The sequence below is a fragment of the Triturus cristatus genome, chromosome 6 (genome assembly GCF_964204655.1).
Source record: "Triturus cristatus chromosome 6, aTriCri1.1, whole genome shotgun sequence".
In the NCBI taxonomy this organism is placed as follows: Eukaryota; Metazoa; Chordata; class Amphibia; order Caudata; family Salamandridae; genus Triturus; species Triturus cristatus.
Genome location: NC_140589.1, coordinates 209,710,109 through 209,724,728, shown reverse-complemented (window position 1 = coordinate 209,724,728; position 14,620 = coordinate 209,710,109). Strand labels below are relative to the sequence as shown.

Genomic DNA, 14,620 nt, shown 5'->3' with positions numbered 1-14,620 from the left:
TTCGACCCAGTCTAATGCGACCAAATCGCCTCGGTTGGTGCTTTGTGCTTTTAAGCACTACATTTCACTTTATTCTTTAAAAATTTATAATCTTGTTCCAATTATTGGACTTTGGTTGTCCTGGTCTTGTATTTATTAATTAAATTAAGCCCTATTTTTCTAACTGTTCGTGGTATCTTTGTGTGGTGTTTTCACTGTTTAACTGTTCGAAATGTTGCACAAATACTTTACAAATTGCCTCTTAAGGTAAGGGGGCCTGTTCTGTGCCAAACTACTGGAGGGTGGGCACAGGTTAATTTATGGTGCGTATCTAACATTCCCTGACTAGGATTGTGGTTCCTGCTTGGACAGGGTGCACACCTCTGCCAACCAGTAACCCAATTTCTAACACGTCTTTTTGAGTCTCCCAAAATTTTCAATGACCCACTTTGGATGGCCACAATTCTGAGGCCCATCTCGTATTACAGCTTCTGATAAAGACAACCGTTTGAAACCACCTGCTCAAGCTGTATTGAATCCCCATTCATAAGAAGGTGCTATTTAAGACCCTAATTCTTAGGTGTTGGGCTGTGAACCAGGCAGGATTTCTTTATCTTCATAGGATTGTGCAGCTCAAGGAGAACAATAAGATTGCCTTGTACTTTGCTTTTTACTATACCAAGGATTTGACACGCTGTCAAGAGAGAGACTTTGCTTCATCTGCAGCTATGGACAGCATCATCCATTATGGTTAGGCTTTCCGGATTTCAGTTCCCATTTGGTGTGAATTCTGGCACTCAAACCCAGAGCGAGACTCGAAAATAGCAACCTTTATCGCCAAAGTTATGCGAGGTCCCAAAGAAGGTACCGGTCGATCTTGTACCGCATGCCAGGACAAGCTCCTGGACGTGACAGGGCCTCCAACAAAAATGTTAGATATGGCAGAGGACACCAAGGCTTCTGGGACCCTAATTTCCTCTGAAATCCTTTCCGACTGGGCCCAGCGGGCTATCATACTGCTGGGCATTGCTGACTGCGCTTTGTCAGACTGTCGCAAGTCTTTCTTAATTGAAATGGATCCTAAGTTGGGGGACCATCGGAAGCAGGCACGGTGGCTCAAGGGGGTCACTTTGGAGATTCCTTTATCAAACAGCTAGAAAACTTTGTCTCCACCTTTAATTCCCTAGATAAAGCACAGGTCTGAACCAAGCGCATTTTCACCCCTGTGGTTTTCGACGGGGTCGACTGTGGACAGGGTTGCATGGCCAGTAACTATATATCGCAGCCATCCTTCAGAGGCCAAGGCAGACAGGCACAGTGGCAGGATTCCAGTCGCTTCGGTAGATTCTACTCCTCCAGAGATGGTTCCCGGCTCCGTGGCTCCAGAGGCACTTGTAGAGGGCTGTCCCAAGGACGTGCTAATGAAGAGTCCAAAATTTCCATCTCACAAGGAGGCAGGTTGGCCTAGTTCTTAGGCAACTGGCGGGGGATCACCTCAGACGCAAAGGGTATTGCAGACCATATAAGGGTTTCAGATCGAATTCAACGGCTTCCCTTCAAAGCCGCATCACCTACGACCCCTGTTTTTTTTTCACTCAGACACAGCTCTCATAGACCGAGAGATCACACAAATGTTAGCAAAACAGGCCATCATTCCCTCTCTCCTGCACCCCTGAGGTTTTCCGTCCAACCTTTTTCTGGTGGTGAAACACAATGGAGGTCACTGCCCGGTTATCAATATGATTGAGTTCAACAGGTGGCTGATCTTTCATCATTTCAAAATGGAGGGGATTGATCGCCTGTGAGATCTGCTCCACCCAGGAGACTGGATGGGGCATCTCGACCTCAAAGACACGCACTTCTCGATCCCGATCTTTCCTGCCCAACAAAGCTTCCTGCAGTTACAATGGAAAGGCCAAGTGTTTGAGTTTACCTCACTCCAGTTCTGCCTGTCTTCAGCTCCTTGGTGCCTCAAGATGGTCATAGAACATCTGCGAGCTCGCGGGGGACGACTGATCTTCTACTTAGAAGACAATCTGTTGATAGAGCAATGCCCTCAACGTCCTTCGGAGCACTTGCTGATGGCTGTGGATCTACTCGATATCTCTGGGCTTCATCATCAACACAGAGAAATCCCATCTTCTCCCGACACAGTATTTTACCTTCCTTGGCTTCGTCATAGACTCGGTGGAGTCTTCACTCAGCCTTCACTCCAGGAAATTAGCAAAAAATCAACAGGTTCCCCGCAACACTCTGATGATTGCAAAACGTCACTGTGGCAGGTGGTATGACTAGTTGGCATCCTCACTTCCTTGATACAGGCGATCTTCTTGGGCCCCTACATTATCGAGCTTCACAGTGCCCAAAGAATTTTCATCTTCGTCAGTTTGTCTGACGCGAAGCTGGTACCCTTAACTCCAGATGCCAGAGAACAGATGCAATGGCGACCATCTCACATGAGCTCATGGAATGGCAGGGCCATTTGCGGCTCCAGCCCAAACATTGCTATCGAGTCGGACACCAACATGACAGGTTGGGGAACACGTTGTGGAGAGTTATCCAAGGCGGAAGTTGGTTTTCTCAAAAAAGTCCCTACATATTAATTGTCTGGAACTACTGGTGGGTTCCTTTGAGGTCAGGTGTGGGACCAAAGACAAAATCCAATATTGTGTCCTTCTGAAGATGGACAAGGTCACTGCAGAACGGTACATCAACCGCCTGGGGGGGGGGGGGGGGGGGGGGGGGGGGGGGGGGGGGGTTGATGTTGTGAGGGGAACAAGGTCCAAAATCTTGTTGGAGCTTGCCAGGGATTTTTGGGACTAAGCATTTCACAAAGTCTCAGTGACTGTGGAACATCTTCCGGGTTCCTCCAATACAGTGGCGGACGGGAATTCAAGACCCCTTTAGGATTCCAATATGTGGAAACTCGACCACCAAGATTTTCCTAGCTGTAACCAAAGGGTGGGGCCCATTTTCAGTGGATTTGTTTGCATTCCTTCTAGACCATCAACTGGATAAGTTAGTCAGTAGGAGATCGTATCTCATGGCAGCAACAATAGATGTGTTCCTGCAAGATTGGAGCCAGGAACAGGGATATGTGTTTCCCCAGTTCTCGGCTGACAGCACATGTCAGAAAGCAGGGAGCAAACCTGTTCCTAGTAACTCCCTTTTGGAAATCCCAAGAATGGTATCCAGTTCTGATGGAACTTTCCTGGAATTTTCCAATCCTTCTCCCCTATGTCCAATATTCCTAAAGGATCCCTCCGGGAATCTCCACAACATGCAGTGGATGGATTTCTCAGTCTCATGGCGTGTCAGGTTACCGGAGACGATGGCAAGTCCTAGGCCTTTCACAACCAGCTCAAGATCTCCTCGCACAAGCATAAGCCTCCTTCCATGGTACGCAGATATAGGTCCGCTTGGCAGAGATGGTCACGTTGGAGTGGGAACTGGATCCCCATGGGTTCCGGAATTGTCCATTGTTGAATTTTTGGGCAGAATTGGCAGCTAATTGATCAGCTCAGAGGTCAGTAAATTCTTTCCAGTCGCCAATATCAGCTGGTCACGACCCTATCCAGAGCCTCCCAGTGAAAGAACATCCACTTGTGCGTAAACTGCTATGGGACATTCGATTGTTGGTTTCTCCAAAACTGTGATACACATCCTTATGAAATGTTAACAGAGTGCTCAATCTTTTCTTATCATGGCAGATTAATAAGCATCTCTTACGGAAATTAGCCATGCTCCTTTGCTTGAGTTTTGGATGTCCGAGCTCTGGAAATTACAGGCAGGACTTTTACCCCTGGTGGGGTTTCTTTCCCTATCTCTAAGCACACTAAGAGGCACACCAGAATAATTTCTTATCCTGCCTTTCCTGATACCCCCAAACTCTTTGTGGTGAGATGAATTAAAGCCTATGAGGCAATGACAGAGGAGTTGTGACCTCTGGGGAGCGGCAGCTTCTGATTTCCCTCTGGAAACCTTTTAAGGCAATTTCTTCCCTGACAATAGCCCGATGGGCCAGGTGGGTGATGCAAGAAGCGGGTATCGCTACCAGTCTGTTTGGCGCACACTCAGTGAGAGGCACTATGGCATCTAAAGCATTCGGGCTGGATGCCAGCTTGGAAGATATTATTAATGCGGCTGACTGGTCTTCCAACTCCACCTTTAAGACTTTCTATTTTAAGTCGGTAATTGATGTGCCTTCTTTGGTGGTGACTAAGCATTAAACTAGCATAATCCCCACCTCTGGTCCGGACATAGCATATAAAATTTCCTAGCTATCGTAAAGGAAAGTTTTCAATTTCATTTTGAAACTCAGAGGTGAGTATTATTCGCACACACTGACTGGAGACTAGTATTTCCCTCAACCCCGACATATAATTTGACCTTCCCTTGCCTCATTTCCAGGGGCCATGATTATAGCTCTCTACTGAGTCAGACACTATAACCATGTTATGGATCTGGTCTGAGTTCAGAAGGCTCTAGCTAGAATCTTCAGGATTCTTTGGTTCATTGTCACTGTTTCTGGTCTACTTTACCTATATTTAAATAAAGACCAGTCTTTTTAAAAGTAGCACATCTGACTGTGCATCGAGTGAGATTTACTGTGTCAAACTGTTCTCCCAGAAGTGCTGTACATAGTTACAAAATACAGTGCATAAGAACACCTGCAAGTGGGATAAGAACATAAAAATGGACTGAATGGTCTAATGTTTAGGTAAGGCTTTAAGCGGCCGGGTCAGCTCAAAAAGCAGGTGTTGAGACGGGCCCTATCGGGCTCCCCATTTTTGCCCTCACCCTCGGGGTGGAAAACAAAATCTGAACTTTAGTTCACTGCTTTTGTTGTAACTTTTCTTTTTTTGCAGATTTATTTAGCACAAACTCGACTCAAAAGGTATTGGAATGCTTCACATGAACACCAGCTACATCACACAATGACATTTTTTTTAAAACAATTGGTGTGCAAGAGGAGATTAAGTTATTTGCCCAGAATCACAGGATGTTGAGCTGACCCAAGACTTGAACCTGCTTCCACATCTCCAAAGTCGGCAGCTATAGCTTATGCCACAACCTCTGCCACAAGCGCTGAAGCATTTTCAATATCATATACAACTTTATGCAACAAATAACCATTCACAAAGCCAATAGTCCTGGCTTGTTGTAGGTGTAATGTTACTTGTTGCATTATATATCTGGATGCAATGACAGAAGCAGTAAAATACCAGTTAGGCAGCACACTATGCTAAACACAGATTTTTAGCTCATGTGTTTAAGAAACACCCCTTTGAGAGCCCCCTACTTTTTTCATTCCACTTAAAGCTCTGTGTTTAGGTGAAGATATGCGGGAGCAGACAGCATGCTACCATACCTGCCAACGCACATGGTGCCACTGTGAGACACACAATAGTGTGTTCAATCACACGGTCTCCAGGTGAGGAGAGGATATCACACAGTAACAGGGAAAACGAGCTGAAAACCACTGTAAATAGTGGTTTTCCAGCTCGTTTTCCGAGGCCTTGTATTGCAGATGTCTATTAAGGTGTGTGAAAACACCCCAGGATATCTGCACCACCCTCACCAAGCTTTTTTTGGGGGTGGGGAGGGGGGAATTGTGCTTGGGGGCGGGGAGGGGTGGGGTTCAAAGTGCCTCGTAGGTACTTCTCGGCACGAGGCCCCACCCCCTTCAACACTGCGCCCCCTCCTCACACGGTGAAATTGTTTTTTAAGTTGGCAGGTATGTGCTACGTACTTATAGAAATAAAAGATTTTCAGTGCCTTAAGTCTAGATGGCGATTGGACAATGAAATACTCCATCAACTCGCCACAGTGTCTCGTTTCTACAGATTTTGGATGCCGCGCTGATATCGGATAGTCCTTTTCTGTCTCTCAACATCACGAGGTCTTGGAAAGGCTCTTGCATCAAACTTGTCCTGTCTCTGTACTGCTGTACTGACGTACGTTCGTCTTGCGTTCCCGGTTGCTTGTTTCACGGCCTAAGCATGTTTTACGGTTTAGACTTTGGTCCTTTTTCTCACGGATTCAGGCTGCAACTCCAAAATAAAAGAGGGGTCCTTCTCACTAAAGGGACAGAACACCAAAATAGACACTATGTCTGAAAAATTCCCTTTGGGTTTCGTAATGCATACAAAAACACACCGCTATCATACCCATACAACCCAATCACCAACAGTGAGAATAGAAACCAAAAGAAATAATATAAAATGTTTTTATTCAAAAGGATCCTTGTAAGATTCAAAATATAAAACGACATCATTTCATATCGAATATTCATAAAAGGTTAAAAATATATTGTTACAAAAAATCTGGGAGAGTATGACAAAGATTGATTTCATCGGAAACATATGAATCTGACAAGCACCCCTAGTGCAAAGAACAAGAATTTTTTTTCAATTTGGCACATAACTGAATAGTCCTTGCAGTCCCTCTCGTGAGATTAAGTAGGTTATTAAGGGGCAGTCAGTGGTCTAAACAGCAAAGAGCACCTCTGGATATTGCATGGCACAACAGGATAAGTGATAGCCATGCTCCCAGAATTAACTGTCTGAAGCATTTCAGCAGATTTCCAAAAGGGCCATTCAGTGAATGAAGTCGCAACGGATCTTAAAACTCGAGCAGAGGTCCTCAAACTAAGGAACAGTCTAGGAAGCCTACTTACTGCTGGTGACAGATACTGATGCAGGACTGGATTAACAGAACTGTTTTTTTCTCTCTACACTGGACGGCTCCTTTAAGACCTAGGTTTGTTGTGGTGTGCCAATTAATTGTTCACTTTTATTATATCTATATATATTGCTTAGGCAGTTGTTGTGCCTCAGAAGGTCGCTGACCTGGGGATCTCTACCAGTAAACGGATAAGAGGTTACTGGGCGGCGTATTCGTGAAATAATGGTGGCCATCTGATGGTGGGTTGCCATTTGTTTACACTGTCCTACTTTCTTGATGCTCAGCAGTAAGACTTTGTAGATACACACTGCGCCGAATTGTTGTTTGCCGCAATATTGTCCTCTGCCTTGCCCTGTATGAAAAATTGAAGATTCCTTCTGGGTAATGCAAGCAGACATTGCCGCGAACGTAGCCCTCTTTCGGGGATGCTGGAGGTCAGCGCTTTGGACTCTTCCTCCAACACTGGCATCAAAATAATTGCATTTACAATTCTAAATCGGAACACCCACGTTATGGAAGATAATACACAGAACAAAATATACATCCAGTTTAAACTAACAAAGGAGAAATGTAATGTAAAAGAAAAATCTTTATTGCGACTGTCATGCGCTCATGCAGATTCGGGGAATACCTATTAAGGAAATGCAACGTTTCTAAAGGCAGTGCGCGGTCATTATTTTTAGATAAATCAAACAATTAATGGAAATATAATATATCTGTCACCTTGGGCCATCTGTGATAAATTCAATGCACACACAAAAGGAAAAAAACTTATGTAAAATGTAAACTCATACCTTGTAGCGGAAGTATGGCAGCAACTGGACTTTGATCGATAAGGGTGTAGTTACCAGGGCCGATGCAGGCATCTAGATAAATCGTCCTATTAATTGACAGCTGTGCCATCCCATGATCACTTGTTATAATCACATTCACTTTGTCCCACAGCTTTGATGTCTTCAGTTCATCAATCAAGAGGCCAATTTTGTTATCCACTTCCTGTAGCACTTTCTTCATACTGGGGCTATCTGGCCCAAATTTATGTCCACTGGAATCCGGTTCGTTGCAATATAGCGTTGCAAAATTGACTGGGTCATCTGGTCGGGACATCCACGAGGTGATATTTTTCACTCTTTGTTCAAATGGAACATTATCGCTGTATTTGAAAAAATAGGAAGGTGTGATATTGTGGATCACCACATCAGTACCAGGCCACCCTGCGCCGCCACTTTTATGTCCCTGGAGTTCATTGGACACCCAAAGAGGAAATGCCTCGTTCCACCAGAAGGGATTTGAATCATTATCCAGAGAAAACGTCTTATTTGCAGTCGGGTCGAACATAGAGTTTGCCACTATGCCATGGCTTTCTGCAAACAGTCCTGTAACTATAGAGTAGTGGTTTGGGAAGGTTTTTGTAATGAAAACATTGGTAACGTGCTCTACCAACACACCATCGCTGATTAGTTCCTTAAGGCGGGGCAATGGAAAGCGATTCAAATAATCTGCTCTGAAGCCATCAAAAGACACCAGCAGGAGCTGAGGAGAGGAGCTGTTTGTTACTGCCGATCCAGAACAGGTCAGAAATCCGCCGAGAATAAAGATTAAAACAAAGTGTGCACTGGGTAACATCTTCGAAAATAATGTACCTAAAACACATAAGGGATTCAAATCAGACAACGCATTCAGTTTTAATCAATTTATAGTTCTTCTAAAAACCATAACTATACAAAAAACGCACATTACAATGATGTGCACAATTTGTCATTGTACTTATGTTTTATTTGTATGGCACACAACCTAGCCAAAATGCAGAAGATAAATGAACAAGGTCAATATTAAAAACATGATGAACCGAATCTTAAATAATCAATTACCAAAATAGAACATATACCTTATAAAATTTGACATTCCACAAGTATCTAAGAGCAGTTAAACAAGATCTCTTAAACTGTATATCCTACAGCTAGCAATGGCAATCAAAATGTTATATTCACACAAATTGACATACACCTCACTGCAACAATTTTCAGGAGGGTCTGTTTTTATTTCAAATTCCCTATGTCTCCCTCAAAACGTTTGCCATTGCAAATATACTCTCCTCTTAATGAATACTTAATGAAAAGACTACTAGTTCCTCAACTCTTGGAGCTACCCTTCAGGGAGGCGGGTCTCAGCCATTGCCGTCTTGGTACAGAATATAAGGGACGACCAAGAAGAGGCGGAGCACATTCAATGTACCTCAATCTGTGTCTCTTTGCAAGGAATAAGAACAATGTAACAAACACCAGGATATATGTACTGATGTCCAACGGTTTACTGTAAAAATATATAAAGCATCTCCAGGGCCTTTCCCAACTTCAAGTGCCTCTGCTAATGCTAGACCAATCCAACCAAAGCATGATCAACCAGTTAGGGCAGAAGTAAAACCCGGAATTTCAATTTAGAAAATACTGACTAGTGTTGCAACATATTCATTCACATTTTAGAGTCAATTTGGTGGCAAACCTTCTTGCGTTTTTATAACAAAACATACTAGATTTTGCAATGCCACTGCAGATTTGTCCGGTCTAATAAAAATACAAGCACTAGGATTAGGCCTTCCTAACTTTGGCAGAGCACCAACACACTGTACAACAGCCAACTAGGAGAAGATTCGCTCATTCTAGTGTTTGTGTACAAATATTTCATATATCCCTTTTCTTTTCACACCCTAACCTTTCCATGTCATGTTACTTTGTGAGGGACCCTTACAATTACCCATCTGAGTGGTCACCACTTACCTCTATCTTTTTTTTCTTTCTGACATTCTGTCTCCCTCCTACTTTGTTCTCCTTCAGCCACATATTTTTTTGGGGAGGTGGGGTATACAGCGTTCCAATAATCGTTTCTTCCCTCTTTTTTGAAAATTAATTTATTTATACCCCCCTTCACGCCTTTTCCATTTTTTTAGGGAGTCGCATACCCATATTTCTACTCTTAAACCTTTCCCTATCCAGTCTCCCACTCCCTTAGTCTTCTTGCCTCTTCTTCACTTCATTATTAAAACTATGATCCCTCAGTGGGATTCGCTAGGGAGGGTCCACATTTGCTTGTGTTCAAAAACATTTTTTAATAAATTAATGTACATCATTTTTTTTTTTGTAAACTGTTCTTGGTTTTTTCAATTATTTTTGACCAAACTATTTTTTCTAAATTTGTTTTTCTACTAAATGGGTTTACCATTATTTTGTTACACTAGATTTTGTTTCTACAAATGTATATACCACAAAAGACATTTCCATGTTTCGGGATGACGAAAGGTGCAGCCATTTAGGATGGAAGGATGTATGCAGATATATTTTTATGCTATTCTAAGCTACTGTATTGGTATTGGGGCTTTCTAATGTTATCACTAGTGATCTGCAAAAATGCACACAAAAAAAAATTCTGGCAACATTAATTTGTTACTTGCAAAAACTATGGACGATTGAGAAAAGCGGTGAGTAATAAAGCTTAGCAATCAAAACTATCTGAAACTTTGCTCAGGCCATAAAACTAAGCACTCTTAGTTATCACTAGTTTAGCGGGGACAGTGCTTGATTCCTGATTAAAGGTAGGAGGCAAACTATTTTGGAGAAGCAGCGGCCGTTGACACAGATGTATGGTACGAAACCCACAACATCTGTGCCACCCGCTACAATAATTCCAATTGAATCTTACTATAGCGCCTTGAGATGGACTGGTACATGGCTTTCGTGGGTGACTAAATTAGAGGGGTTCAGGACCTAGGATAACATTGCTGGCATATCTAAGCTAGGTGATGTATGGGCATCCAAACATATGAAATCCTATGTTAACCTTCGTGAAGAATATACACTACACAAGTCACAATTATTTTACTTTTTCCAACCAAAACATGCATTGAAAGGCTATAAGACCATGCTAAACCCTATCCTTGTCTTCAACTCATAGACTCCAAACTGGCAGTGAATAAACTCGACAGGATGGGTGAATTGAGATTGTATCACATGCTTGTCGTTAGGATCGCGTTAAAATGGTTAGAGAAAGGCAGACCACAGGTGGGACAAATTGACAATGATGCATAGCTGGAAGCTAAGATAGCCATAAGGGTGTCAGCGATTTCGGTGAATCTATGCCTTATTCAATTTTAATACTTTAATCTCGTATATTAAAGCCCAGATAAACTTTGTAAGATGTAAAGGGGTCCCCTCTCAATTAGATGTCAGGTGCCGGTGGGACTGCCGTGTGACACAAACATACTGGTCCCACCCACATCCATAACACACTCAGCAGCAATTGAAGAATGGCTTTGGGGTATGGACCCATGTGCTCTTTGGATGAAGTCAGTGTATAAAAATCATGGAAATCATGGCTGCCCAGGGAAACACACGGAAATATTGGGAAAATGATGGGAACATTTCCAGACTATGTCTCCCATCAGATGACCTACATAATTATTATAAATGATGAATGCATGATGAATGAGAACTCTTCCTTGAAGTTGTGAGATGTACAAGTAGACACGGTGTCTGTGGCCTCGGTGACCTGTATTGTTTCTCTATGCTGCAAATGTTTGCCATAAATCAAATAAAAACAAGTTTAAGAAAAGGGAAGAGTAAATCAGGACACAACATAGTCCCTCCCTTTCTGAGCCCTCCTCCCCTTGTTTCTTCCTCATTACACAGCCTAGATATCTTCTCTAATTTACATGCTCCTCACAACGTACTCAGCATGTCTGATGAGGAAAAATACATGCCGGTCCCTAAAAATGAGTGCCAATGGCCCCTACCGGCTCAAGATAAGTACTGCTTTTGGTAAGGTGGGCATAATACTTCAAACTTTCCAGCAAAGTCTAGATATATTTTCCACTTCAGGCAGGTCATCATTCCACAATTGAAATCACTTCCAAGTCCTCTCATGGCAACTTTGGAGTGCTGGTGGGGTGGCTAGGGATCAGACAACCAATATAACAAGGCCTGGGCGTAGCTTTGCTACGCCGAACCTCGCGAAGTTACAAAAAACTTCACGAAGTTCCGAGAGTGGCGCAGTGCAGTGCGAACTGCAGTTTGTGCTGGTATTCCTGCAGTTCGGGTAAAATTTACTCGAGCGGCAGCTTGCGCTCGCAAACTTACAGTTCGCGATCACGAGAGGGGAAAAAACTCCGCTGCACATTGCAAAGCGGAGTTTTCTGCACTCCGCGAGCTCCGCGGAGTGCAGAAAACACCGCCAACTCTGCGAACGGAGCGAAGTTCACCGCCCAGGCCTAATAGGGATGTATGTGCAGAAAGGAAATTATGGTCATGGGTCCAACTGAATGCCTATCCAGTAACCCCCAATCTGAGCCATTAGAGTTAATGATCATCAGTGAAAGCTGATTTGAAGATTTTGGACGTCTGAGTTTTCTGAAACGTTGGTAGCTGGTTCCGCTCTAAGTGAGGGATTAAAAGTGTTCCAAAACCTGTGGCCATGGACGGTCTTCATGTTCTGTCGCGTCAAGGCCTTGCAAAAGGTTAGGTAAGGTGCTGTTGGACAAATGAAGGCTTCTGACCATAGTGTACTGAAGAGCCAGTTTTCAAAAATAGTAAGGTCAGGTGAGAGCTAGTGGAGGGCTTTGGGGTAAGTTTCACATGGTAGCACTCTTGACCATTTACGCACGGTGTGGCAGACTGATTCTGTAAACTTTGTGGCCTCTTAGTGCCCATTTTCTGGGAACCTAGTTAAGACTAAATTGCAGTCATCGTGTTGCCTCATCGCGAAGACCCTTGTCTTGCAAAGCCAACCAGATTGGTTTATAAGAGGAATTATACTTTTAATACATATCAGTAATGAAATCATATTCAAATACACTTTGCTTTGTTTTGCTTCTGGTTTACTTCAAGTACATTGGAGAATATTGTATTATTACTCTGACATTTTCAGGAAGCCGCACAGTGCCTGCTTTAGTTTAAGTATCGTTTCTGGTCTGAACCAACTCTCCATACTTCACCCTCCCCATACACACAACAGGTTTCGCAACATTGTAGTTTTGCTGCATTTATGTCAGAGGCTCTTCCTCATTTCTGTGGTCTAGCACTGCTCTATAATACACTTGGGCGGTCATCTCAGCATTATTCTCATGTTTACCATGGTCTTTTGTGGTTGGTGAATTCGCAGGTGGTGATGGCGGCACTGGAAGTCCCGTCATCACAGTTCCCTGTTCTCCACTGGCTTTAAGTCCTCTTCGACTGAAAGAACTTAGTGTTAGCCGCTTTGAAGCCTTTCATCCTACTCTTTTTCTGGCTTCCGCATGAAGTGAAACCTTGGAAGTGGATTCAGGAAGTTCTGCGGCCAACAACTCGTGCTGTTAATAATGGCATCATCAGTCTGGCCTCCCTTCTTCTGCAGTTTGACTCTTTATCGTTTTGCTGTCTGACACTTTTTTTTCATTTTCATTCATGGTGTAGTTCTAGTGTTTTTTTAGGTCAATGTCAAGCTTTGAACCCCTTCAACGTGTGCTCTCAAATATTAGGGAGCGCTTTAACTAAGTGCACCTTTCAGAGCCTTTTCTTTCACTTTCAGGCATTATTTTCAATACAATACCATTGTCATCAATTACATTTTTATACTTGAAAATCCTGCTAGAGCAAATATAAATTGTAAGGTTTATCTTTCTCATCCGAGGGATTTAGGCAAATGTACATCTAATTATAGGTCTTCTCTGTGTTTATTTGTGCTGCATTATGTACAGTGGCGCTTTTTGTTTCGGTAACAGTGCTTTGGGAGGGGTTTCATTACCTCATGTAGGACTTTTAGGTACTTAGCCTAGCAACCTGCAGTGTTTCCAAACCACACAAACAGAGCACATCACACTGAAGCCTAGGGACGCCATCAAGCACATTATTCTGTGGGTGGACATTAAGCCACCACATTGCACATTACAAACATTACCCCGCCACACATCACTGCATCCTCGGGACAGGAACCCACAACACGCCACTGCTTCACAGTGACATTCATTTACCACACCACACTGTATGGGGAGTTACTAACTCACTGCACTCTACATGCTCAAAGCCACCACAATGTACGCATCGAAGGGACACTAATCAACTGCACTGAATTTAAGTGACAATGCCCTCCACCCACAACATACCAGGAATGCTTCAAGCAGAAACTAGTTACTGTGCCCACTTGCCCTTCAATTATTTTTTTACACAAGCGGGACTACTGGTGCTGGAGTTAAATTTAGAGTGTGGTCCCAACCATAACTTCAATCTGTAATACATCTCGATTTGTAGGATATATAAGAAGGATCACATTAGGTCCAAAATCACAACAACCAGCCAGAGCCAGGAATACACTTGTGTGTGCCCTAGGGAGAATGTATAGGCCACTCTCAAGCTGCAACTGCGGCAAAAAATATTTATGCACAAAACTAAAATGTGTATGTGGCTGGGCAAAGACGATGCTGCCTTATGCTGGCACTGGAGGAATTTTCTCTGCAGGTCACGCAACCTCTTTATGCCCTAATCTTGTCGGGCCTATCCTGACCAAGTGGACTTTAGGGCAGCTCACTTCCCTTAGATGACCTCCATGCAGACTTCTGTGCACTAGGTCTTGCTGCTAGATCTTTCATGGAAATGGCCTTCTTTCCACCCTGGGCAGCTTCAGTTTTTTGTGGTCACAGCAGCAGGGCTTCCATCCAGATCTTAGAGTTTTTCACAGCATTCAGGAAAAACAGTGACAGCCAGAGTCCTCCTCCAGTCTAACATCTCTCCGAACTATTTAGGCTTTCTTCAAAGGCGAAGAAGAAGCTGAAATTAACTAGTCGGGGTACATATATTAACCGGACTGAAGCCATACTTGTTCTGAAATGGTGTCTCGGTTGTTAGGCGACAGCCAGCACAATATAAAGAGGTCAGGTAGAGGAGCTTGGGTGCTGTTGGAAAGATGTTCTGGCTGGCGTGTGTATCACCCA

The 14,620-nt window shown here is 43.4% G+C and overlaps 1 protein-coding gene across 2 annotated transcripts in view; it reads right to left on the bottom strand.

Annotated features, from left to right (window-relative positions):
* ENPP4 (ectonucleotide pyrophosphatase/phosphodiesterase 4) overlaps window positions 1-14,620 on the bottom strand; it is a 150,005-nt gene that overhangs the window by 49,269 nt on the left and 86,116 nt on the right. For both annotated transcript variants that reach the window (XM_085610542.1, XM_085610540.1), the window contains one exon: window positions 7,461-8,309. In XM_085610542.1, coding sequence (XP_085466668.1) covers window positions 7,461-8,292 — 832 coding nt within the window. In that variant the 5' untranslated portion in view covers window positions 8,293-8,309. The remainder of the gene's footprint in view (window positions 1-7,460; window positions 8,310-14,620) is intronic.